Source organism: Eptatretus burgeri, chromosome 2 (genome assembly GCF_056783735.1).
Source record: "Eptatretus burgeri isolate ZD-2024b chromosome 2, Ebu_testis_v1, whole genome shotgun sequence".
In the NCBI taxonomy this organism is placed as follows: Eukaryota; Metazoa; Chordata; class Myxini; order Myxiniformes; family Myxinidae; genus Eptatretus; species Eptatretus burgeri.
Genome location: NC_140962.1, coordinates 11,370,042 through 11,398,029, shown reverse-complemented (window position 1 = coordinate 11,398,029; position 27,988 = coordinate 11,370,042). Strand labels below are relative to the sequence as shown.

At 42.2% G+C, this 27,988-nt stretch overlaps 1 protein-coding gene and 1 long non-coding RNA gene across 8 annotated transcripts in view; one reads left to right on the top strand and one right to left on the bottom strand.

Moving 5' to 3' along the window:
- Window positions 1-27,988, bottom strand: part of FERMT2 (FERM domain containing kindlin 2) — a 175,464-nt gene that overhangs the window by 8,830 nt on the left and 138,646 nt on the right. For 4 of the 5 annotated variants that reach the window (XM_085862897.1, XM_085862887.1, XM_085862872.1 and 1 more), the window contains 2 exons: window positions 13,140-13,160; window positions 10,833-10,957 (listed from right to left, as the gene is read on the bottom strand). In XM_085862897.1, the coding sequence (XP_085719023.1) occupies window positions 10,833-10,957; window positions 13,140-13,160 (146 nt within the window). The remainder of the gene's footprint in view (window positions 1-10,832; window positions 10,958-13,139; window positions 13,161-27,988) is intronic. The other variant, XM_085862873.1, reaches the window with a different exon arrangement.
- The window catches only part of LOC147031424 (uncharacterized), a 50,032-nt gene that overhangs the window by 17,791 nt on the left and 4,253 nt on the right, over window positions 1-27,988 (top strand). Inside the window, exon 4 of one of the 3 annotated variants that reach the window (XR_015053018.1) lies at window positions 8,308-10,472. The exons of 1 other annotated variant lie outside the window; for it this stretch is intronic. This is a non-coding gene — a long non-coding RNA (uncharacterized LOC147031424). Of the gene's footprint in view, window positions 1-8,307; window positions 10,473-27,988 lie in introns of those variants that run through there. One more of the 3 variants, XR_015053017.1, reaches the window with a different exon arrangement.

Sequence of the window (27,988 nt, the reverse complement as noted above, 5' to 3'; positions counted from 1 at the left end):
AATTTGCCAGAATTGGCAAATTATTTTGGCAAATTTGTCAGAATTGACAAACTGGGTTGGCTTTTGATGGCCACCATTGATTTTTGTAAGCAAAAGATGAATCCCAGAGCGATTGCGAATTCATACGAGGTGCATCGCTGCAAAGCACACTCACGCCATGAGCAGTCTGCTGTTTCTCAGTCTCAGTACTCGGTCTGTTTTCCATTACTGAGCCATCATCGAGGGAAACAAGACCTAAGCTATAACGAGCCAAAGACACAAAGCAGGCACATTGCACCAACATAAAGATTCTGGAAGCATGGAAATAATTTAGGAATATTATTTATAAAACAATCACTCTGCTGACAACATCAAAATTCTCTGTTAAAAAAAAAAACAAAAACTTTTATCCAGATGTAATTATTTTATATATCTGGAACAAGGATGAAAAGGTAAAATTTATTAAATAACTCGACTCGGTGGTGTTATGGCATCCGCTCTGACTCTGTGAGGTTGGCGGTCAGAACCCCGGCCGAGTCACGCCAAAGACTAAAAATGGTATGCACTGATTCCTTGCTTGATACTCAGCACTTAATAATAGAGAATGCACAAGCAACCGCTGCACAGGCTTGATGGGCCTCATGGCCTCTTCCTGTGTTGCGCTCAAATGAACAAAACTATGGTGCAGTTGTTTCAGATTAAATGCATGATGCATTGCAACTTAAAATTATTTTAGAACCAAACACACACACACGTATATAATATATATGTAAATAAATAAATAAAAAATATATAATTGACCCCTCCCACACTCCTCCAGCCGAAGAAGTTGTATAAAGCAACCCAAGAAGACCTACACAAGGTAAGCGCTACGTTGTTTCGAACCCTTCCCAGAGTTCCTCAACAACTACAAAGACATGTATGTATATATATATTGTTGTGGTTACCAGATTCGCAAACCACCATTCAGGTCCCTTAGGTGAGGTATCTCGGTAAGTGCATGTGTAGTTAGGCCCAAACCCGTTGTCTAGTGGGAATACATGTCATTTACACGTGCTGCGACTCTTCAGGATAGCCGTTTTTCTTTTACTATCTTTATTTTGGACCAATCGCCACCATCACAACCACAACATCAACCACCGACCACAACCACCGCTTCACCACAACCGCCACGACCTTTACCGTCACAACTCGCCACCATCGCATCGCCGTCGTCTCGCGCCACTCATGGGCACCGATGCTGGACTCGTGTAGGGCGCACGTTGAACAGCGTGTACAAAATCACGGATTTTCTGCTTCAAAAACGGATCCAAAACGACACACGCCCACTTTTTGCCGTCCAATCGGTGAGCGAGGGGCGGGTGGCCCCGCCCCGAGGGCGATCGATATATGCAAATTTGTGGATCAAAAAGCCTTCACGCCCACTTTTTGTCGGGCCAATGGGGAGCGAGTTGAAAGGTCAAAGGGAGGGGGTCAAAGGCGAAGTTACGGGGGGATAAAAGGACGGTGTTCGTCAGTAAAAAGAGGAGTAAGAAGTCGGAACGAGGAAGAAGGGAGTAGTAAGAAGTCGGAACGAGGAAGAAGGGAGTAGTAAGAAGTCGGAACGAGGAAGAAGGGAGTCGTAAAGGTCGGAACGAGGCGAAGGAGAGTCGGAACGGAGGGGACGAGCTGTGGAGAGGCGGCGAGTCGGACGAAGGGTGCTCGCGTCGTGCAAGGAGCTGCGCGCCCGAGGGAGGCCGGCAGCGCGACCTGGCCGAGGTGGAGACGCTCGTCGCACATAATAAAGATCCTCCATACCCCGAGCATCAGCAACCCCCTCCTGTTCCCCCCGCGCTGAGATAGTGCGACCAAGGGGGCCCCGTTCCCACCCCCCTGCCAGGCACTGTCCACGAGGCCCGCGGGTTGCGGGGCCATCGCCGCTCCGCGTCTCATCACCAGACGGGTAGGCCCGACCTGGTCTCGGCCCCAGGCCTACCTCATTCTTGAGGGTATTTCTTTTCCTTGGTTTTGGGTATGTGTTGTCGGCGCCGTCTGTGAAGTAGAATTGTATAAGTGTTGCCGTGTGCTCGGTAGTCGGAATTAGCTCTGCACTGTGTTTTCACTTTTATGTTTGCTTTTTGTGTAAATGGAATTGTGTTTTCTTTTTTTGTGTGCATTTGGTGGAATTGTATTTGTGTGCTTTCCGTTCGTCGCGAATAAATGTGCTTTATTGTTGAACTGTTTCCCGCTTCGCTTCGTCTTTTCCTCCATTGAATCCCCATCTTGCTTCACGTAAAGGGTTGGTAGTGGGCTGAATACGCCCGATAATTAATCGAACCGTCGAGGTCGACGATAACACCGCTCGGTTATTCTGATAGTACGGAACGGGTCGCTTAAGTGGCCCGTGTCCGAAGTCGACCTGCGGCGAGGTGCGATCGCCCGGTCTACCCTCCGCGTGGGTACTTAGGTAGTTCGAATTTGGCGAGCAACCCTATCCCACGCGGGGGCTGATTGGCTCGATCGCGGTGAGACCGAAAGGTCCACCCGTGACTGGTTCCCGGCGTTAGTCCGAGAGGGTCACGACTGGATTGTCCGTCCGGTGGGCGACGTGCCGCGATTCGAGTTACGTGGCCGTCGCACGCCGGCGGGCGCGAAAACCGCAACAATATATATATATATATATATATATATATATATATATATATATATATATATATATATATATATATATACATATATATATATATACACACACACACACACACACACACACACACACACACACACACACACACACACACACACACACACACACACACACACACACACACACACACACACACACACACACACACACACACACACACACACACACACACACACACACACACTAGAGAACTTGCTTTCATAGTGTTGGTCACCAATACTCAGATGCACATGTTTGATGAAACACTTACCAACTCCACAAATAATCCAATCATTGTAAATGTTACACAATTGAATGACATCGATTTGTCTAAAACAAAAACAAATTGATGGTGTTCAATTAAAGCAATCGGACGCAAAAGCAGTTATCACGTACAGCAGGAAATCCTACATTTGTCCTCCTAATCCACACGGCATTCCAAATAATATTGAGACAGCTCGGGAAACATGTCCAGAGTTATTGATTCACAAACATTTATTGAATTTCTCGTCGAGTGCCACGATGATGAGAGCTTTGTAACAAATGCTGGCAGATATCAGGCTCAATGCATTGCATCATTCCTCTTTCAGAGCAGGTGCACGTTCATTGGTGGATGTGGGCTGTTAAGTCCTTCAAACTGCATTCCAAGATGTCCTAGATTGGCTTTGTCGGCCTTTTAGTGGGGCTCGCTGCTGATCACTGCAGATAATTATCATCATTGTTGTCCTCAAGACAATTGCTAACAGACGATAGAATGGTATGGTGCTTTGTGATGCTGATGGATGCATCAACGTATCGCATCAATCCCAACGGTGCAGCATTGTCCAAAACGTCACAATGAGAAAAACTTTATACGGCACGTGCTGCTTCGCAGTGCTGTAATGCAGGCTGAAAGGGTTCATGTTTGGGTGTGCTTTCCCAATACCTTTGATAATGTATGCATGCATAATTGGTCGGCAGTGTTCTGTGATAATTAGATTTATTAGTTACACCACCAAAGGTGGACGGAGGTTATGTTTTCACCCCTGTCTGCTTGTCGTCTGCCTGTCTGTGAGCAGGATATCTCAAAAATTTGCGGACGGATTCAGATGAAATTTGTTGGATCAGATTTTGGTGAAGACTTGGATCCGGATCTGTATTATAATTCTATAAGTGATTCTTCACCAGAGTGATAGGCCTAAAAGCGATATATCACACGATATCTCAAAAAGTTATGGACACACACTCGTAATTCAAACAAAGCCGGCTAAGGAAAGTACTGAAAATGTGTGTGGCCTTGTTTCAAATTTTTCCTTTTAACCCTCTAAAGCTTCACAAGCTCACAAATTCCTTACAGGATGTGCAACACTGGTTTTTTGCCTTCCACAAGGAGTCAGTGCCTTCCATTTTTCCTGATTGGACAAGCCGGCTAACCCTCAAGCCAGTGGGAGGAACAGGCTCCAGATGTCTGATATTTGAGAGAAATCCAGACTGTAGGCAATGGTGATGGAAAGCTTGGAGGGAGAGGGGTAGGGGAAGAGAAATAAAAGAGGAAAGGGTGTGGACTAGAAATGGAAAAAATAAATGTGCAAAAGAGAAAGACAAAGATTATGGAAAATAATAATAATAATTATCATAATAAAAGAAAACAATGTTGCTTTCACCTCTTGCATGTCATTACGGGCCATCTAAATATGATGCACGCAAAAAAAAAAGGGGGGGGGATACATTTGAGAAAAGGGGGGTGAGGATGAAGGATATGAAAGAAGGAGGAGGGTAAATACAGATGGGAACTCATCTCCAGGGAAATTGCTGAAAGAGGATGGAATGGAGTTTGAGAGATTGGAGTAAAAGGATGAAAGGGAAAGGAGTATTTGAGACTCAAGCGTGCGTATCGTTGAAAGTACGCCTCGTTTTTTTGTTTACAGAATGTGTAGATGGCTCTTTAGACTGAAGAAAACTTTTTTTTCAAAGGCTGATATCAATCAGGCCAAGCCAGGAAGTTGTCTCTCTTGAAATGAAATGGAACGTGGAGGTGGTATGGTTCACAGCGTGAAGTTTATTGATGATTTATTTTTTTACCAGCCTCGGTGGTGTAATGGTTGGAACGTCCGCTCTGAGTCTGGGAGGTCGGCCGTTTGAACCCTTGCCAAGTCATACCAAAGACTTTTGAAATGGTATTTGCTGCTTCCTTCCTGGATGCTCGGCATGTAAAAGGATAAAGCATGGACAAACAACCATACGAGTAAGTTGGCAATAATAGCACAGAGGTGGCGTTGGTAATAATCCTATCGAGGTAAGCGGCGAATACTCGATCACATTTCTGACCTGAGTCTTGTAGATGATTTGGAGAGGTCTTGAGGGGGTCAAGAAGCAAGCCACTTATCACACTGTCAAGCTTCTGTCCTGTTTTTACAGCTGTGGTCTTGATGTGGTTGGCCAGTTGAGCTTCTGGTCAGTGATAACCCAAGGGATGTTGAGCACGGAGGAATGTGCGATGGTGGTATTGTTGAAAGCCAGGGGCATCTGGCTACAATCTCTCTTGTTTAATCGAGACCGTCATTCCCTTACAATTCTCTGGTGCGAAAGTACATTACTTGTCCCTTACCGAAACGCAAAACAGAATATTGTTAAGATCTCACTGCAGGCAGGCAACTGTTTCATGAATTACAGGGGTTATGAATATCGTGCTGAGCACTTACAGATATCTTCAGCAAACACCCCCCAAAGCCAACCTCATGATGGAGAGATCATGCATGAAGCAACTGAAGCCCGTTGCCCCCAAAACACTGCTCAAGGCAACATCTAGAGCTATACGCTCTTCATACGTATCAAGTATGATTCCGGTCAATGGAAGATAGTCCCTTTGATTCCCACTGATCTTATCTCGACAAAGGCTCCCTATACAAGAATGAATGAATGAATGAATGCTGCCTTGATATCAAAGGTGACTCTCATACCTTGCTGGCATTTAGGAGGAGATTGGGACCATACTCTGTGCAGAGCGTTGGTGCTGCTTAAGCAGTCTCCTGGACGGGTTGCCACTCCGACACAGGATACCAGCATGCTGGCACTCATTTTGCCAACCTCGGAAGGATGACAGGCCGAGTTAACCCCACCTGGTGTTAATTCAACAGCTGAGCGGGATTTGAACTCAGGACCTTAGGATCCAAAGCCCCTTACCCTAAGCATTAAGCCAACACCAGGTATTTAGCCTGAAGAAAACTTTTATCAAAGGCTGATATCAATCAGGCCAAGCCAGGAAGTTGTCTCTCTTGAGATGAAATGGAACGTGGAGGTGGTATGGTTCACAGCGTGAAGTTTATTGATGATTTACCTGGCATTTAGCTCTCGTGTTTATGCTTGGATTTGTGTTGTGACAAGATATAGTGCAGAATGATTGACACAACCTGAACAGAGCACCGATGAAGTACCTATTGTTAGGTTATAGTACCTATTGTTAGTTTCTAAATGATGCTGGATAGAACTGCTGATGATAGCTTGGATGACTTTGCTGCAATACCATATGTCTGACCTCACTCCTCGCATGGTGGTAGAGCTGGCTGCCTGTCCTTAATCTCTCCATGGTGTTCGAGTTGGCTGCCTGTCCTTGATCTCTACATGGTGTTATAGTTGGCTGTTCACTTCCTGCACGGTGTGCAAGAACTATGTCTCCGGTCTCTACATGGCATGAAAGCCGACTGCCTGCAGTGTAGGAATGGTGGCCGGCAATTTACACACATCTCTGAACAGTGCACAGGTGGCTGTTTTTGCCAAACTAAAAAGGGGGGAAAAATTACGTTTTGTTTGGAAAAAAAACCATCTAATGAACTGTGAACTAGGTCTGTATTTTTCTTGCTTATTTCACCATGACAACTTTTACCTCCAGTCAAACCCCCTTGAGGGGTTTGCACATTACTGAGCTTCCTCCCCTCCTCTTTTCCTGTTTTTTTCATTCCCTTGCTTTGTCCATATGCAGCCCAACTGTCGGTTCATTGCCTTTTTTTACCCTGTGCCACCTCATGCAACCATAAGCCAATAGATATTGTATCAATAAAATACATTTTACCTCCATCAAAAAAAAAGAAAAGAATCCTGAGCACATAACCTCTTGTTTACCAACATATGGAGACTTAAAGAAAAGTGATGAACCCTGTGCCTGTCCCATATTCCTGTTTCGCCCCATCTGTGCTTTCTATTTCAAGGAACACAATTCAAATGTAAAACTATTTATGAATACGAGTGTGTTGGCATAGTGAGCTGGAGGTCCAACACAAACACATTCCAATGCCTGAACACGGGCAGGTTGGCTCGTGCGTTTACCTTGTGCACGATTAGCTCAGTTGAATGGAAGTCATGTCAACAAATTCCTGAGTGTAACATATTTGAAAGGAACATCATCATTTGTACGACATGCTTCATTTCTTGCATTTTCTACACCTTTTATTTCGAAAGAAAAAAAAAAGTGCTTTAAACACTTCTAGCCATGTTCAAGGAGAATCAACCTGACAACCATGGATTTCAATCTGTATGGCAGAACAATCTCAATTCATGCCAAAAGGTCGTGTTTAAGGGTCACAACATCACCTTTATCCCATGATAGCTGTTAGGAATGCAAAATTAAATTACGAGGGCACTCGGTAGAGCGCATACCTCCACCACGTAATGCCTGATCCATGAGAACATATCATTCACAATACATTATTGAAACATGCTATATATTGTTTTTGGTCCCATCTCTCAATGGTAAAGAATCACTTTAAAAATTAAATAATTCTCGTATCCAGATCCAGATCCTCACCAAAATTCGAATCAATTCCTCCTTGCCACATACCCAACAAGTCCACCAAGTTTCGTCCAAATCCATCAACAACTTTTTAAGATATCGTGCTATATATCTGTTTAGCACGCTCTCTCTCAATGGTGAAGAATCACTTAAAAAATTTCTAATAGCCGGATCAGGATCCAGATCTTCACCAAAACCGAATCAGCTTGTCCTTGTCACACACCCAACCCATCCACAACTTTTTGAGATATCGTGCACACAAACAGACAAACAGACAGACAGATTGGTGAAAACATAACCTCTGTCCACCTTCAGTGGCGGAGGTAATAATAAAGAAAATTATTTAAACAAAGTTATTAATGCATGTTCTCCATATTCTCATAGTCAAGCATTGTTGAAATTTTAATGACAAAAGCTCAAATGGTAAAAAAAAATTACAGCCCAGACAGACACAGACAGAAACATAGAAGTGATTGCAAAACAATATCTTCCGCTGTGCGGGGCACAGGCTAATAGAGGGTGAATACATTTGAGAGAAAGATAAAATTCATGTGAGCAGTCTGACTCTTCCCAACGGTGTTGTAATGTACTCTAGAGCAAAGATCGACTCAAACATAATCCATAAAGTAATTAAATCAATCATAAATGGAGTTGAGGCAGTTCTCAAGACTAAAGGGGGTCACCCTGATTATTATTATTATTATTATTATCGATTATACGAAGACAGATTTGAATTTTTTTCTATGATAAGTTGTTGTTATATCCTTAAGAGTTCATGGAAATTCCTTGAAAGCAATTTTGGTTTCACATTTACAATTATTACCTCCGCCATTGAAGGTGGACGCAGGTTATGTTTTCACCCTTCTGTCTGTCTGTCTGTTTATCTGTCTGTGAACAGGATATCTCAAAAAGTTGTGGAAGGATGACAACAAAATTTGGTGGTTGAGTTGGCTGGATGAAAAGAACAAGCTGATTAGATTTTGGTTCAGGTCAGCAGATCCTGCCCATCAGTGAGATACAAAAATGTAAACTGTTCAACCTGGTGGCAGTACGCACTCTTCTGAGTTCCATTCTATGTTTTTATTTTGTTGTTGTCATGTCTCAATAAATTTCCTACTGGACTCATCCTTTTGCACCCCACTGTATATACCATCAGGACTGAATGATGAATGGAGGAATTAAAGTGGTTATGTATGCAAGTTGAAATGGATGATTGAAGGGTTGATTACATCTTGTGCACAGCACGACATTATTGCTTACATTTGGTGCAGTAAATGTACTACTACACTAGCTTTGCTCAATCTAGGTCATTGTGAAGATGTTATTGTGTTGTAAGAAAATTTTAACAACTTATAAAATCAGGCAAGTCGGTGGGTTTTATCCCTGACACCTGATTATTATGGAAAATAATCTGTCAACTCTTCGCCAATTTAAAATACCAGCAACGTATTCCTACAATGTTGCTTTTTCTCTGTGTTGTTAAGTAAAAGCAAAAATAAACATATATATTTGGTTCATGAGCGCCAGCCAAAGTGACCACAATATTCGTTATGTCTGTGTGTCTGTGTGTCTGTGTGTCTGTCTGTCCAGAGCATAACTCCGTGGACTTTGATCTGATCTTGATGAAACTTAGTTATGTGTTCGATATTGATGTCTAGTGTTTTCCTGGATGAGGGCGTACCATTGTGGGCGGAGCCACGCCCATAAAATAGCCATTTTTCGGGGGTAGTCGGATAAAAAAAATCTATCTTCTCCTCGGGAATTGAATGAATGGAATTGGTTCTTCTGTATTTGAATCGCAAAATGAATTATCTAAAACTTGTCGTTGTGCGATTTTTCATTTTCGTCCCAAGGTCAAGGTCACAAGGTCAAAAACTTAGAAAATTGCGAATTTTGACATAAAAATCATACGACCGCCAAAACTTTGAGAGCTAGGATGACAATATTTTTTATGCATAATCTTGAGGTCATTCCCCACCTAAAGTCTTGAAACCATTTTGCTCTATCTCGAACACCTTGCCCGTGGCGCCCCCTTCAAGTTTGTTTTTACGCTGATTTCAGCAAAGTATGGATAATCCGAGGAGTGCGAAATGCCATATACCCTATATGACATTATATTGTTCCTGGAATGTTCCAGAGGAAGTTTTGCACCAAAGGTCATAATCCTTGACCTTTGACCTTTAAAGGCCACAAAGGTCAAATTTTCAAAGATGTGGGAATCAAACCGGGTTTTCGACCTTCTTCGACGAACTAACTCCAATAAGCTATAGCACATATCCTGTTTCCTTATCTTAATGTCCACAACATTGTTTTGTGACCTTTAAAGGTTATGCAAAGGTCAAATTTTGAAAGTTGTTGAACGAAACCGGGTTTTCGACATTTTGCAGCTGTTGATTGAAGGCCACTATAATTAATTATAACTTGGTCAAAAATTATCACATTGTCTCATCCTTGACTTCTGAAACAATCTACATCATCAAATACCGCTCGTGAACCATCGTCGTCTTCAGACTTGTTCTTGTTTTTTTTTTTTTAAGAAGGAATAACAATAAGATTGCACAATTAGAAGAAAAAAAACCAGAAGCTTTCACACACCTTTTTGACAAAAGCACAATACAGTATATCAAGCACAAGAATATTGCTCTTATTAATATTGCAAGCATACAAGACCCATCGCTTCACTGAATGGTTTAATCAAAAGACAGCATCTTGTGCTTCATAAACATATTGCATGTCTATCTTTGAGACTCAATGAGAATGTAAAATTAAGGAAAACGCGAGGAAAAAGGATATTTTATAACACGTGTTTGTTGTTGCCATTGTTGTCATTGTGGCTGTGGTTGTTCTTGTTTGTATGCTCCTTCCGGAGACTATTAGATATTTTTCTATTGCTTTGAGAAGTATGACTTCGTATATAATTTTGTGTGCCCTTTCCGTGTCCGTCATGCTTTATTTGAAAGGGTTCCTGCTGTCATATGATTAAAAAAAAATGGTAATCTTACTATAATTCACCAAATGTCTGTCCGTCCGTCCGTCCATCTGTTCCCAGGTACCGCAAAAACGGCTGAACCGATCACAACCATTTTTTGGGTGTGCAATCCTGGGACCCCTTGGAGTAAAATAGGCATAAATATAATGACAAGACCCCCTTGACGGCTCCCGTAGGGAGCGGGTGCTTCTAGAATTGGAAACTTATACATCAAGCTCCAAGTCATGCAAAAAGGCATTTTATGGTTAAACGGACACGAAGTTTTACAACTTGAAATTTTTGTTCCAAGAAAATTGATTATTAGCTTTCCTCTACAAAAGCAGCACGTACCCGCACACGCACACACCTCCATTTAGTAATACAACATTAACGATCTGTGGTCAAAGATATTGAGAACGAAACATCATTACACAACTCCTCGTCGACCGACTCACCTCACCACAAAGTGTGTGATGCCAAATTCTGGCAGCGACTGCCAGGCCTGGATGAAGCGAAGCTTTGCCTCGATGAGGCTCATATAGGTGACATTCTGGTGGGCTTCCAGGATGCGAGCTGTTAGCTACAGAGAGAGGGCACATTCATGTCAGAGCAATGTCAAGCAGAAAAAGATGAGAAAGCTAAAGGAAAATACACAAAACAAGATGTGCAAGAATGAACACATGCATGGAATAAATGAATGAATGAATAAACTGGAGGATTAAATCGACACAATGCATTTGGGCAAAGTTAAAGAATATACTACCGAAGCAGGTTTAAAAATTGTTAATCGAAGCATTCAAATTGTTAATATATAAGGCCCAAAGTTGATAATGCACTCTCATTAGCAGGAATTAATAAATGAAATGAAATGAAATGAAATTAATAAATAGGGAAAAGGGGTTTTGAAGCAACTCTATGTTGATCGTTTATTTATGTATTTATTTATTACAAACACTTTAAGTAAAAATTGATGCCTTTGGAAGTCAAACTTAAACTCAAATGTTAAAAAGCCTGTTACCATGTGAAATAATAAGGCATAAACACAGTCAAATATCTTTGGTATAAGTTGGAGTTTAGAAAAAGCAAAAACATGGTTCCCACTTATTTTGAGATGTTTTTTAAGGACTTTTAAGGGCTAAAATAACCCCTTTTTAAGGACCACATCCTAGAAATTCCAGAGGTAAATTGAGGGTAAATAGAAATTCCAATAAAATATCATTTTCAGCCGCGTCTCGCATAGCGAACGTGGCTCTAAGAGAGCTCGGTGTTGTTGTTCTTGTTGTTGTTCTTCTTCTGGTGAAGACAAAACCTTTAGGACTCGGCTCTTTTATATACACGATCCGGATCTCCTTAAATACTAAACACCTGTACACATCCTCGCATTGAGGGTGCCTTTTGAGAGTGTCTATCATGAACTTTTAAATATATTCGGACATTTGCTTTAAAGTTTCGAAAAGTTCACGTTACTATTTAAAGATTATTCCATTTAATGTATTGTAATTTCGTAAATACACTATTTATTTCGTAAATACGTAAATACACTATGACGGGTCTCGCTATTGGCTTAATCAAGGCACGTGACGAAATATCGGAAGTTGTTGTTTTTTTTATTTTTTTTTTCTTCTTCCTCTTCTTGTTCTTCTTCTTCTGGTGAAGACGAAACCTTTAGGACGCGGCTCTTGGACACATTTGTCCTTGCTTAGAATACTAGTGCGAGGAAAATGAAACACCCTTCACCAAATAACAGGAAAATCTGATTTTTATTGACTTTTGAATATTTTCCTGAAATTTAAGGACATTTAAGTACTTAAATTGTACAACTCAGAAATGTTGGACTTTTATGGGTTTTAAGGACCCGTACGAACCTAGAAAAAGTAATTGCCAAATCATAATTGATAGCTCGCTGATAACTGGCCATGGGAAATGGGATCACACACTAGTCATGAAGCATTCGAACTGGTCTGAACACATGCATGATGGCAGCTTGCAGCTTTCTATGATACTTTACACCGTACAGGCTTGCAGCTTACTATTAGACAAGCCTAGTGTCTCTATTTCAGCCTCGTGTCTTACCATTATTTTACAAGTTCCCTTATTTGCAATGATCTTGCTACACGTTGCCTTTGCACGCCGTTCGGTGTCTAAATCATTGTATGGCTCAAACAAGTTTTGTCATCTTTGATATTGCTTACAGTCACATAGCCTCACAAAAGCAGAAGAATTTCAAATTATATTGGAGTGTAAGTAAAGCTGAACGATAGGTTTGAAAGGGTATTTATGGGAGTGAAGGTTCATAATCTTAGGATGCTGGAGTGGCGGCCGAGTTTGTCGCGCTTTTGTTTCTGAGCCGCCAGTTATGTAACGTGCCGTGCCAGCAAGGCATGCCGCTATTGTCCTTAAGTGGGGATATTAAGCTGCCTGTCCTGCCAGCAATCATGTGCACATAAAATATCTCGTCGTATTTTTAATTGGAGGAGGTCTTTGGGTTTTTTTTTTTAATTTTCACTGGATCAGGGATTTTAACAAAAATTTTATACTTTTGCAGGTGAAATAAGAATGCGGCTCCTTCAATACACATATGAGATTAGATGACATTGTAGACCAATTTAGTGAAATGGAAAATGTAAGTTAAGCAAATGAGATATGGATGATGACCAATTTTAAGTTGAGCGAAAAGATCACGATGTGGATAGGGTCCAGGAACGACAGACTTAATGGCCTCTTCCAGATTTGTTTTATATTCTTGTAACTTAACCACTTACCATGTCTCTGACAAACCCTGCCTGCAGGGGGTGTTGGGTAGGAAAATAGGGAAAAAGTAATCGAGAAGAAACGATCGGAAAAACAAGATGGAATAATGAACATCTCAGAACGGACTTGTGTTTTTATTTTTATTTTAAGCGCTGTAGATCGATGTAAACGCTGCATATCACATGCTGAGTGCCATGCCAAAACAATGTTCAAATCCAGCCTTGTTTATCTGCAGAAAGTTCACATCCGAGCATCTCAAATGTTAGCAGCAATAGTTACCATGGCAAAATAATAAACTTCTTTTATTTTCACATTCTAAACACGGTACGAGGTGCGTATAATGACCACAGTTCACACCGACAGTAACTGGATGTACAAAATTTTTTGTTGTGCGAGGCAGTGAATGCTTCCTGCTCAAGATTTGCTACATGGCACTGCTGTTTCAAGAAACAATCTTTCCAAAGACAAGGAGCAGTCCCTTTATTACCTCCACCACCAAAGGTGGATGGAGGTCATGTTTTCACCCCTGTCTGTTTGGTTGTGAGCAGGATATCTAAAAAGTTGGATATGGATTTTGACGAATTTTAGTGGACAGGTTGGGTGTGTGACAAAGACGAATTGACAAGATTTTGGTGAAGATCCAGATGCGGATCCAAATCCAACAATTTTTTTTCGGCGATTTGTCGCCACTGATAGATAGGGCCAACAACGACAAATAGGACAATATCTCAAAAAGTTGTGGGGACGCATTCAGACCAAACTTGGTGGACAGAATGGGTATGTGAGAAGGAAGAATTGATTTGATTTTGGTGAAAATCCAGATCCGAAATTTGTTAAAGATTCTTCCCCGTTGAGAGATGGTGCCAAAACCGATAACTCGCACAATATCTGAAAAAGTTATGGACGGATTCGGATTAAACTTGGTGGATGAGTTGAGTCGGTGACAAGAACAAGCCAATTGGATCTTGGAGGTCTGGATCTAGATCCAGCCTATCAGTGAGATAAAAAAAAAACGTAATCTACTCAGCCTGGCGGCAGTTTGCACTCTACTGAGTGCTGTTCTCATTAGATATGCTAAAAGGGTAGAACTTTTGACCTCCATTCATATCCCCTTTGTCTCAACTCTTCCTCTATACGATCAACCCCACCGCAAACCTCCTTTCCCTCGTCAAACAACAGCCATGCACTGTTCACACCCTCTCACTGTCCTCTTCATTTCCTCAATACAGATTTGTCTCATAGTAGGGTGGCCCACCTCTGCAGATACATAGTTATAGTAAGACATCACCTTGTTGCAAACCGAGTCGCATGCATTGTACCACAGTGCATTTTAGTACTCATTGACCTTCAATCTTGAACTCTGTAAATATTCAAAGCTGAATGTCCTGAATTCAAGATATTTCTTTCATTTCATGAAGGCCGAGTTGCCCTTGGAGTCAGCAACATGATATGTGTACACAAAATTATTTTGTTCAATTTTATGTTTCCTCAACCCCCCACCCAATTCCTCATTATACCTTGTGTTCTTTCACTCCCTTCTCTCTCCTGTTAACCTTCTTTATCTTCTCGTTCCACAACTCCCACACTCGATTGTATTTATTATGCTCCGTCCTTCGCTTTCTCAACTCAAGTTTTCTCAGTTTACTCCCCCCCCTTCCCTCATTTCCTCCCATGCATATATCATAAACAGATGGACATTTACCCAGGTAAGGAAAGTTCTGTTCTCAAAGAATCCCATGCGAAGGAAGTTTACAAAAAATACCAGCAAGTGAAAACGAACACGTTTTCGACAGTTAAAGTTCGATGCAAAATCGTCCATTCGGTGGAGATTATAAACGATCTTTAAAAAAACAGAATGTGCAAATATTTCATTTTAAGCTGTGAAATCCCTGGCTATACAAAACAGGATACAATGTCAACAGAGGTATTTTTATTTTAAAAAAAAATAAGAAAACAGAGGAAGAGGACCTAATAGGAGAATGCATGTTGCACCACTAACATCAACCAAATGGTTGTGCGTAATTGGAATCAGCAGTTTGACAAAGAGCTAAAGCCATGGGCCGAGAGAGGCCTCTGCGGAGAAACGGACGCGTGTCAGACGATCAGTATTTGGGCTCGTACCCCTGTTACTTCGAAACCACTCAAGGAATTTGGTTAAAAACATTAATTCTTCACAGTCTCTACTCCGTCTGCTCTCAATACACTCCCTCTTCTTTTTTTTATTCTATTGTCACAATCCTTACATAGTTATAGCAAAAGCAAAAGAGAACAATATAAACTCTTATACTCCACTAATCCAACCTGAGACGGTTTGCCTGTTGCAGAAAACAAGTCAAATTCCTGGCAGTCCAGCTTTTTGATGAATGTACCCGAAGCATTAACATGCCCTCCAGGAGAAAAAATAAATAAATAAAGTTCAGGGCAGAGGCAGAAAACATGGGAAAAAAAAAACTTCATGAAACAAGCATCAAAAGTTGCCCAAACATCGTTCGAAAAAAAATCTATCAAGATTCAAACAAAAATGCTTGAACCTGATTTAAAAGAAATCTATTTTAGGGTAAATGATTCAAGGTTGAGTTGGACTTTCTAGTTTGGAGAATGGTAAAGTACATGATAGTTAATTAAACCATAAATTTCTCAAGGTGTTTGCCCCCCCCCCCCACCCCAAGTAGATGGAGTAGTCGTCACATTTGCCGTCTGACTATCGTGGCCAAGTATGTTGTTGTCTCAGGACGAGCACCGTCATGCAGTAAAGTCCAGAGTTGAGACAGAGTACCTGCCGATTGACCACATATTGCTCATCTCATTTCAAATCACTGCGGTAGCGCGCAATGATGGCTTTCCAGGTTCAAAAATTCCACATGGATTCAACCAGCTGTCTGTCCAAAAACACGATATTACCACAAGCTTTCCAATATGATGGCTCAACCTTGAATACAGTATTTATAATAACGTATGGTAAGAATCAATAAGGTATGCCTGGTGTTGGCTTAATGGTTACGGGTGGTGGGTTTGTGATCCTTGGATCCTGAGTTAAAATCCCACTTGGCTGTTGAATTAATACCAGGTGGGGTTGACTCTGCCTGTCATCCTTCCGAGGTCGGCAAAATGAGCACCAGCTTGCTGGTATCCTGTGTCGGAGTGGCGACCCGTCCAGGATTGTGCCCAATAGCTAAGGAGACTGCTGAGGCAGCAACAACGCTCTGCACAGAGTATGGTCCCGATGGATGGGATGGATCAATGATGTCTCCTCCATGCTGGATCGCTTTGACTCTTATGGTGTGAAATGACAAACCTAAGTTTCAAGACGTAACATTCTTCTTCTTCATCTTCTTCAAAACAAAACCTCCCTCCCTTTAGTAGCATTCCAGTGGAGGCTCTGTTGCAATGGCCAAAGCGTCAAGGATCCTTTGGTATCCTGCGCCGTGAGCTAACGTTCATGAATTTCAGGCGAGAATGAATGATCCTTTCCATACTTCAAACACGAACATCCAATTATTGTGTAATTCCACAGAATAATCCAGTGATTCTCCAACATTAACTAATCAATGCATGTACAAGGTTTGCTTGAGAGACAGCAGTTGGTTGCCTGTGGGAATGTTCAAAAAAGGCTCCTCAATTCATGGAGACATTTAAACATACGAATATGTGAGACTTGAATCATAAAATTCAACATACAGTCTCTTATGAAGTTCAACTTGGTTGAAGTCCTTATTCGCTTGAAGGAGCCCAGGTTAGTGGCTTCTTCGCAGGTCCTTGACCGCTTCTTCTTACCTTTTGAGAAGGTTTTAAGGTCAAAATGTCAACATAGACCTAATTTCTAAAATTGAGAGATAGGGACGAAAAAACTACATACAGTACATATATATCATGATATCTTAAAAAGTTGTGGACAAGCTATGACAAGACTAGGTGGATTTGAGTTGGTTCGGTGACAAAAGAGTTGACTTGCACAAAGTCCTTCTCAAGACTGCGTGGTGGCTGTATTCCTTATCAGAAGATCCGGCCTATCGGTGGGATACAAAACGTAAACTGTTCAGCCTGGTGGAGGTATGTGTTCTACCAAGTGCCGTTCTCATTTCATCCATGTTTTATCCCATTGCCCCCATTGTCATTACAATACCGACTTACAATTGCCCCACAGCCAGAAGAAAATGAAAAAGCACACCCTTGATCAACGTCTCTTATGTTTGTCCTCAAGGTACGGAAGCAATCTTTGAATAATGCTGGCGTAATATTCCTCTGATTGTAGTGTTTTTTGAGTTGTATAGTCGTCAGCAAGATTCCCTTGGTATCCTTGAAAAAGGAGGCCATTATCTTGGTGGCTGAAGGGTGATACGAAATCTTTTGGATGGCCGTGATCCCTGGTTCTTCCATTGCATGGATTCAACTTGGTTTCAGGACCCAGCGGTGAAACCATCTTCGGTCATCAGTTACCGTAAGAGTGATAAAGTCAGCTGTATCATCTCTGCGTTGAATCGGTGGAGAAGTTCACGGCTTAAAATCAGTCATTTCTGTCAATCGAAAGAGCTGAGGTTCATGGGGACCCATCTTGCTGAGACCTTGGACGTGCCCAATTGTTCGTGCTTGATTGTGAAAACGTTGCCTTAAGAAATTCTAAGTTCGATCACAACTTTGTTGAACTTAACGTGGGAGTCCTCCATTATTAATGCTTCAAAACTGAGCAACAGTTTGTGGGTAAGGTGTACTTCCCAGTTGTCCTTGTCTGGAGTTATCTTCAAGAGACTTAAATCCGATGCTTCAGACCAGCCACCCATTTTGTCAGTGTGGAATGATGATGCATCTTCACTATGCGCGGGCACCATGTAATCGTGGCTTCCTTTAGTACAGGGACCATTCCCCAAATTTCTGGATTTCACTTTGAAATAAACATCAGGTTAATGAGACTAATTGGCATATTAACAAGCATACGTGCAAACTTACAAACTGTCTCTCCAAGGTGTTAGTGTGAACTCCATCATTCAGCCGTCTCTGCACAAAAAAAATTATCCTTTCGGAATACAGCGGAGGTCAAAATTATTCCCCAGATTCTTCTCTCTTTCCTTCTTTCTCTCAATTTTGTCCCTTCTCAACGTCGCCCTCCTCCCCCATCCATCCCTGCCACGCAAAGCCATAAATGGATGGTTCCTAAATCTTTGACAATCATATTCTACGCTTCATTCAATTTGTACTAAATGTGCATATATAAAGGAATGTGGACCGTGGGAAAGAAAAATACGATTAGGAATTTGAGCAAAGAGATAGCAAATCCCTTGAAGATTCAGCATCATCTCAAGCTGGTTTAAGACATCAAGTGAGACAGCCGTATTTCATTCAGTTTAACATGTTCAATACTGCCTTGTAAGGCTACCCTGTTAAAATTTGCCAGACAATGTCATCATAGATGGCAATCACTTTTTTTTATCAGCAAGGCAAACAAACATTACCATAACAAGTACTTGGAATGCAAGCACATTCCAGAAGTAAGGGCAAACTGGAAACAGCATAAAACTAAAGTTTCAATAATAAAAAATAATAAAAATAAAAATAACTACCCGATATCAACTTACAAATAATGGGAAAAACTAGTGCAATTGTTTCCCCCCCCCTCCCCCCCTCCGGGTTCTTCCATAGATACACAAATCACAGAGACACTCCCGCAATCCTTACATTCCATCACAAAGACATTTACAAATTTTCAGGATTTCACACAAGGAACCCTTCTGGTTTACGTTCGGATGGTACGTCAAAACACTCGAGCCTCCTCCAAACTACTGGAATAAACTTCTGGTGTAATATTTCAAGCATGCCTCCTTCCTTGCTATTGCTAAGCCAAACTTTTAAATCAATGTAGTGAACACACCACTCAATGGGAAGGCAAATCCAAACTTGCCTCTGCTGTTACGAACCAAATTAGCTCGCCGGTGAACTTGTTTTTTATTAGGGAGACACAAAAGCTCAGATGGTAGTGAACCTTGTAGTCGAGGATGTTGTCCAGGGATGTTGTATTTCAGAAAAAAATCGTCCATTGGGTGAGGACGCAAAGCTGGCTGTCCCATTTGTATTTATACTGTGGACGTTAAACATCCGATGGTATGTCTCTTTGGTAAATGTGTAGGCTGAGCTGCGTATGCTGGCCAAATTCCACGCTTGCGTGTTAGCGCTTTAAAAAAAACCCAAAAAATTGTATACATAGTCGAGGCTCATGGAAGAGCCTCAACTATGTACACTGACCCCATCAGGACGTCACAGAGTAGAGAGAGGCTGGTGGGGGGGGGGGTGGGAGGAACACCAACAGCAGAGTAGAAGGCCAAGATAGAGGGAGACTTGGACACAAAGAACGGGTGTGGGGAAGAATAGGGGGCAGGAGAGGACGCATGGGGAGGACAAGATGGATACAGAAAGGAAACTCCAAGAAAATAATTCATTTTAGATAGAAGAGGGATTTGGGTGGGGAGAGGGGGCTCGACTCAATGTTCAACACTACTTGTAGAATGGGAACAGGGTGGGTTATGGATAAAGTACAGCCATGATAACTGGTTCCAAATAGCCTCCTCTTGCGTCCAATTGTCTTTACACATCCCTTGCATGAAATTACACACATGACGACGGTCCGTAGCGTTCATAATCCAATCTAGTTTCAAAGGAAAAACAGCTTTCTATTGAAACCTTATTAACTTTTGCATTTTTTTAGAGGTAGTCACGGTGGTTTCTTCACAAGTACCAGTGAAAATCCATTCCAAACAACGAGTCATGAAGCACGCATCACAATTCAAAAGGCTCTTTTCAACTCTTCCTGGAAAAGAGCTTCAAGGAAGAGTCTGAATTTTCAAGGATAAATGGGCGTGAGGAAGTCTTTTTCTACTTTCAAAGAAAATGAATGTTATGAAGAGTCTTTTTCAACTCTTCCTGGCATTCTTTTCAGAGGTCATGTTTTCACCCCTATCTGTTTGTCTGTGCCAAGGGTATTTCAAAAAATTGTGGACATATTCGGACAAAACTTGGTGGACAAGTTGGGTGGATGATAAGAACAAACAGATTAGATTTTGCTTCAGGTCAGCAGATCCGACCCATCAGTGGGACACACAACGTAATCTGTTCAGCCTGGCGGAGGTACGGTATATGTGCTTTACCGGTTTTCCGTTCTAAGTTTTAACGACACCATCTTGAAGTTAAAAATGGATCTGATGACTGCACGTACCGCCATCCTTTCTCACTCGGGGAAATGCCTTGAATGATTAATAAAGCTTTTTCCCCTCAAAAAAGCCAGCATCTCTCCAGATGTTCACAATGCATGACTTCACTGGCTCTTGGCTTCTTCGAAGTTAAGTTTCCAACTCGATTCCCAAGTTCAGTGGATATATTCCCACAATGTTCTTTACACATCCCCTTTTCAAATGCCCCCTTTTCCCCAGCCCCAATCCATTTATTTTTCTCTTTGCGACCAAGAGTCCTTCACACGCAACACCACGTGACATACACCTGGTCTTTGCATTGGTGCTCGGAGAGATCAAAGCATAGTGTACCATTCTCTCCTTATAAATACGTATAAGATTACAAGAACACGTTTGCTTTGACGAAATAAGTCTCTTCTCATTTGTTTTAACCCCCGTGAAGAAAAAAAAAAAAACCAAAATCTCTGCAAGCCAATGCAACAGATCATGGACCAAAAAGGAGAAATGTGCAGGAAGTTGCATGGCTTTGCACAAGTTTACATCAACACCAGTCTGGTATGATTCCAAACGTCTTATTGTCATCAATGCAAAAACCAAGGCAAACTAAGTTATAACGCCTCTTGAACCTCATGCAGCCCATCATTTATAGAGGCTTCATTCACCAACAACATGGAAACATTAATTAATTATGCACAGAGGAAGTTATCCATATTATATATTCATTTTCTGCCCTGTTGCCACTCTATTCTGGGTATGCTTGTACGAGCGGTTAACTCAGCAATGGCTTGATGCCCTGAACCATGCCAAATGGGAGGTCAGGACAATCTCATTTGATATCATCTAAACCTTTGTCAAAGTCTGGCACAAAGTCCTGCCCACTTAGCTGTTTGATAATGATATTCATGGTCTGGCTAAAGTATTTACTCAATGCAAGCAAGCGGTATGTTCTGTTAAATGGGATACTCATCCCTGATGTTAAACTCAGAAGCTGCCCTCCGTCATGGTAGCATCCTGGATCAAATTTCCTTCCCGGCATAGGGGTGAAATCATTGCCAAAGTGATGCGCATTTCCTCAAGAAAGCAGACAGGCCATTTACTGAAAATAATAATTTACAGATACAGCTGCGTAATATGCAGGTCATGGCTGCATCCACGTCCCCTTATTTGGAAACTATAGGAATGTGGCTATTTTCTACAAGAACCGGTTATCTATCTGGGGATAATACAACTGGTCAGAAGAACTGGACGCACAACTGGTAAGAAATGGAGACAATTATAATTTGTTATCCACGTTGAATACACTTAAGACTCTCAGTTTCTGTGCACAATTTTCATATGACTAATCCAGCAATATAATTTTGTGATTTTGTTTGGGAATCCTTGGCTTCACCATTAGCTACAGGTTATGTTGGGCTGATCAGATCTCCAAATTAACCTTCAAGGCAACTTGAAGCATGTCAACTTAGAATACCCCACAGAACAAACAAAGTCTTTCCTTGGAACCACACGACCGAACTGGAGAAGGCATTTATATCCAGTTGTGGGCTACGGCCCTCCACTGGAGATTGCGGCCACACACTACACATTTATGTTGCTCCATTACATCTAGCAATACTGGAGGGAGTGGAATATAAGGCCCCCTCAAGGATCATTATTATCATCATCACAGGACCTTCTCTTCTGTCATTGTAAAGAGGAAGTGGCCGGTTTTCAGGATTTGATCACCTCTCAACTTGTCCTTCCTCTTTTGTTTCCTCAATTAATGGAATACTTTTCCCCAAGATTCCAAAAATTTCAAGCTTTTATGCACTACCCCCCCCCCCCCTTTATCAACATCTTCACAGTACACATTAGTGTATTAACAAATAAGTATTTTTGAAAAGGAAGAACAGACAGTACATGAGTAATCAATGCTAAAGAAAAATGCTTTATATAGCCAACAGAAAAAAAATGTGTCGTGCAAGAGGCTAGCAATCATGATGCTTTGGAAATGCAGAAATGCCACTCGTGCCAGTGGTTTTATTATCGGCGTGCCAAGCAGACGAACAAGGAAATACGCTTTCGCCTGGACTCAATCACAGATGCAACACTGCCTGGACTATGACTCCACTCGGTCCTGTCCTTGAAAATTATATTTCTGCCAACGTGCCAGTATGAATTGACTTCAAAGCAAACAATACAGCAAAGTGCAATTTCTCACTTGAAGGAGGCGATGATAGTTTACGAATCATTCGTTTTATGTTACCGAGCCATTTATGGTCGCAACTGGTCAGAAGCGTGGTCTTCATTATCCTGGTTCATTAGAAATGGTGGCGTGATGGACACAACTCGTGACAAGGGAAAGTATCTGAATGCCATCTTTGTAGAAAAGGTTTGATCTCCAACCCCTTCCCCTCATTTAAAAAAAAAAAAAATCTCTCCCCACCTCACCCCTTCACATACTGCACACCGGATCAGATGTCCTTCTCATCCATTGAAGTTTAGAAGGGTTTCTAGCCAAACCAAATGCATCATCTGCGACTGCCTCTTCTGGCGTTGGTTCCATTATCCTGAAAATGTGAGCATGTTTGATATATATATATATATATATATATATATATATATATATATATATATATATATATATATATATATATATATATATATATCAAGCTCAGTTCGTGCCTGTGTGTCGCAAGCACCACCCATTAGCCAGGCCCACCATTTTGTTCACTTCACATTGCTCTGACGCCCCATAGGCCTCTGGTGTACATCTGAAGACTGAATCAACGCGTCTTCTATCATTAAATAATAAGGTGAGTGGGTGCACGTGTGTATATTTGGAGAGACGAGTGCTTCCTGAGAATAATAAGGAAAATGGCGCCTCGGTTTGTGGGGTCTCGGGTTGTTTTTAAAATTAATGTTTGAAATTCCTCCGTGCCTTGAGGTCGAATAAAGCGAAACCCTTTCGGGGTATGCCATAATTAATTCTCATGATGTCATATTTCTCTCTCTTCCTCTTATGTGGCGACTTCAATTGTCATCACGCCAGTTGGCTAGGTGTGGGTACCTCTCTCACCTGCCATGGGACGTCAGCAAAAGCTTTCTGTGACTCATTGGGACTGACTCAATCGGTCAACTTCCCGACCCGGATCTCAACCAATGGTACTCCATCTCTTCTGGATCTGATTTTGACAAATTTCCCTGACAATATCTGCTGCTCTTCCTTCGCTCCAATTGGTTCTTCTGACCACGTCCTTGTTAAAGTGGACATCTCTCTGGCTGTCATCAGAGAACCACCTCACCGCCGTCGAGTCTGGCATTTCACTCAAGCCGACTGGCAGGGTCTCCGAGCAGCCATCAAACTTACAGACTGGTCTCCTATCACTACTTTCTCAAACATCAACTCATCCTGGGAATTCTTTCAAAGAAACTTGCTCTCCCTCATGCACAGATTTATCCCCTCTCGTGTTCAGTTGTCTTACCCTTCCTCCCGCCCTTGGTTTACTGAAGCTTGTGGCGAGGCAGTTGTCCTGAAACAACTTGCCTTTGCCTCATGGAAAGCAAACCCAACTGAGGGCAATCTCAGTTCTTTCCACAAAGCTCGGAACAAGTGTGTATCTACCCTCAGGAGAGCCAGAAAACAACATCTTTCTCATCTCAAGTCTGAACTCTCAGACCTCTCTCCCTCCTCAAAATCCTGGTGGCGTTTAATCAAATCTGTTTCTGGTGTATGTTCCCCCTCCATCCCCTCCCTTACCTCAAATGGCCGCACTGCTGATTCCACACGTGATAAAGCTGAATGTCTAAACTCGGTGTTTGCAGCTAAATCTTGTGTCCCAAACCCATCACTATCTCTACCCACTTTACCCAGTCGCACCCAACTGTCCCTGGACTCTGTATCCTTTTCTCCTGACAAGGTGGAGAGCTTGCTTTCAAACCTCGAGTCAGATTCTGCAACCGGTCCAGACGGCATCAGCCCACGTGTCCTCAAAGCCTGCTCTTCTGCTCTTGCTCACCCTCTCTCTGTTCTATTCACCCTCTCATTTTCCCAAGGTCATCTGCCATCTGCTTGGAAATCTGCTAACATCACTGCCCTGCATAAAAAGGTGCAAAAACAGATCCCTGTAACTACAGACCAATCAGCCTTCTCCCAATCATCAGCAAGGTTATGGAATCCATCATTGCTTCAGACATGAAATCCTTCCTCTTCTCCAATGGCTTGATTTCCAATCATCAATTTGGTTTCAGACCAGGTCACTCTACCCTGGATATGCTGCTACTGCTCTCCCATCAATGGATGGAGGTCCTCAATGCCAGACAGGAAATCCGAGCCGTATCCCTGGACATATCACGTGCTTTTGACACAGTCTGGCACCCTGCCCTACTCACCAAACTCTCTTCCCATGGTATTCAAGGCCATCTCCACTCATGGCTCGCAGACTTCCTCTCCTGTCGCAGTCAACGTGTGGCCCTAAATGGAGTTCTTTCATCCCCTCTTCCTGTGCAGGCTGGAGTTCCTCAAGGTAGCGTTCTGGGCCCTGTTCTTTTTCTGGTTTTCATCAATGATCTCTCGGACTCTCTGGAAAATCCTCTATTTCTCTTTGCCGACGACTCCACCCTCTGCCGTACCATCTGTCATCCCTCAGACCGGCAAGCAGCAGCTTCTTCGCTCACTGCAGATCTGGATAAAATCACAAACTGGTCCAACACGTGGAACATGTCTTTCAATCCACACAAATCTCACACTCTCACTATGTCTCTTCGAAAGGACCGTTTACAAAACCCCCCATCCACTTTCTCAACAATCCTCTGGAAGAAGTCTTTTCTTTCAAGCTTCTGGGTCTCACTATCTGCCATGACCTTTCCTGGGAAAGTCACATTTCCAACCTTGCCTCAAAAGCCAGTCGCCGACTGGGAATCCTCCGTCGTGCAAAGTCCTTCCTCGGCCCTCTTGAGCTCCTGACTACTTACAAAGCTTTTGTCCGTAGCCTGATGGAGTACTGCTCTCCCCTCTGGGCTGGTGCTCCTGCCTCCCACCTTTCTCGACTTCACGCTGTCGAAACCAGGGCTTTTAAGATCATTGGCATCTCCCGCAATGAAGCTGAGTCTTTGGGCCTCTCACTCAATCACCGCAGGTTGGTCGGTGGTCTTTCTGTCTTCTACCGACTCCTCTCCAGCCTTGCCCCCCCTGCTCTCTCTGCGATTTGACCCAACCACATTTCCACAGGGCGCTCAAGGTCCGCCAACAACCCCCTTCTGGTAAAACTACCAAAATCACGAATCACTGCTCATCTTCACTCTTTCATTCCTCTTTTTTCCCGCCTTTGGAATAAACTTCCTCACTCTATTCTTTCCCATTCTTCCCTCCAGGCTTTCAAAACAGCTGTTCACCACCACCTCTTATCTTCCCCCATCCAAATCATCGATCTTTTCTACCCCCGATAATCCACCCATGCCCACTTCCTTCAATTCTCCTGCTTTCCTTCCTGAAAGTCCCTGTAATGTCCATCTTCTCCTCGCCATGTTCCCCGTCCCATCCCCATCCCTCTCCCTTCCACAGTTCACCTGTGTCTGTTCCCCAATGTTTTGTCCCTTCCACTCCCACCCCTCTTGTCTCATGCCTCCTTGCTGTGAGTTGTGTGTTAGCTCTCATACGAGCCTCGACCAAGGTATACAAAAAAAAAAAAAAAAAAAAAAAAAAATTTGTGATATCACTTATGACTGTCACTGACATAATTTCAGACATGAATAAAATAAATCCCCAGAAAAATTCGGATGAAATTGGACGTTTTCAGACAAAACATGCATTTTAAATAACTAACAAGTCTGGCGATGACTAACAATAACTAACAAGACGGCGATGGTTCATGAGCAATGTACACGGCTCGCCTTTTTTTTTTTTTTTTTTACCTTCGAGGGGACGCCACAGGCAAACTGGCAGGAATCGGGAAAAACGTAAATGATGAAAGTTGTAGTACTCGAAGAGCACGACTTGCATACCAACTTTCATTCGAAACAGTTGAAAACTCGAGGAGCTCGATGCCCAATTTATTGATTTTTTTGACGTTTTCTAAGTTCGTGACCTTGTGACCTTGACCTTGGGACGAAAATGAAAAATCGAGCTCCGTGGGGCTATGCAGGTGCCATTGGACTAACCAAATACCGAAACCCCTGCCAGATACGACAAACCCCCTCAAAGAATATGTAACTTGAAACCGGCTACCCTCTAAAAACACGTTTTTTGGGCGTGGCTCCGCCCATAATGGGCGCAGCACGCCCATTCTCAGGAAAACACAACTGGACCATGATACAAACCTCACACCCAAATTTTATCAAGATCGGATCAAAACCCACGGAGCTATGCTTGGGACAGACAGACACACACATCCATAACGAATATAGTGGTCACTTACTGACTCGTGAACCAAATAGATGTGTGGCTTTCGGACCAGGGGGACTGCTTATTCGTAAGGTCTCTTCGATGTCCGTTTGCATTTTCAGAAGTCTCTTCAGGTGTTAATGAAATTGGGAGAAATGTTTGGGAAAAATGAACGTTTTTTGTTTTTAACATGGGGAAAAAATGAACAGGTCCCCAATTGGTGGAGAGAGAGAGAGAGAGAGAGAGAGAGAGAGAGAGAGAGAGACGAGAGAGAGAGACGAGAGAGAGAGACGAGAGAGAGAGACGAGAGAGAGACGAGAGAGAGACGAGAGAGAGACGACAGAGAGACATATATATATATATATATATATATATATATATATATATATATATATATATATATATATATATATATATATATATATATATATATATATATATATATATATGGGGGGTGGGGGGAGAGGGAAAGTGAGATTGCTGAGGTCTTGGAAGTCACATTTTACATTATGTGGAATTTCAACTGTCGCTGACATAGTTTAAGAATGGAGGGAGGGAAGGGTGGGGGAGGAGAGGGGAGAGAAGAGAGGGGGTGGAGTGGAGGAGGAAGGGGACCTCGTCCTGTGGAACTCCACCATTGGTGGATCCCGCATATTCACGGTATTTAAAATGTGACCTGCTTCTACATGGTTTTTTTCTGTATTTGTGTGTGTGTGTGTATGTATATATATATATATATGAGCGGGGTGTGCTTACACTTTGTAAGCAATAACAAACCGTGCTTCCTCATTGTCTTGAGTCTCTCACCTGCGTGTGTTTTTCATTTGTTTATTTTCATTTTTATTTTATTTTTCTTTTCATTTACAGATGCTTTCCAACAGTTCTGTGATTTTTCCTGGTGTATTAGCTTCGATGTCCATTGGCACACAAAATTACTGTGCTTCACCATTGTCTCAGGTTGCTCACCTGTATTTTATTATCTTGCCAAAACGAAGTTTTTGTAAGATATGTTAGTCACCTTGTATGTTTTTTTTTGTTGTTGTTTGTCTAATCACGTATAAAAAAATTCTGCAGAGCACAGTTATCATTGGAAATTTTTGTAACTTCGCATATCAGAGGCCTATAGAGGTCCCTTTCAGCACATAAAATTTTCAAGGTCAAGGTCAAAGGTCAAGGTCACTTTGTCGCAAATCAGTGGAGTCGACAAAACCCTTATTTTTTGAGTAATTTTGATCGGATCGTCTTCAAACTTCATGAGAATATAGTTCATGGGTTTACCATAACATGTTACTTTCTCGCCTCTATGGCGAGCGAAGCTGCGATC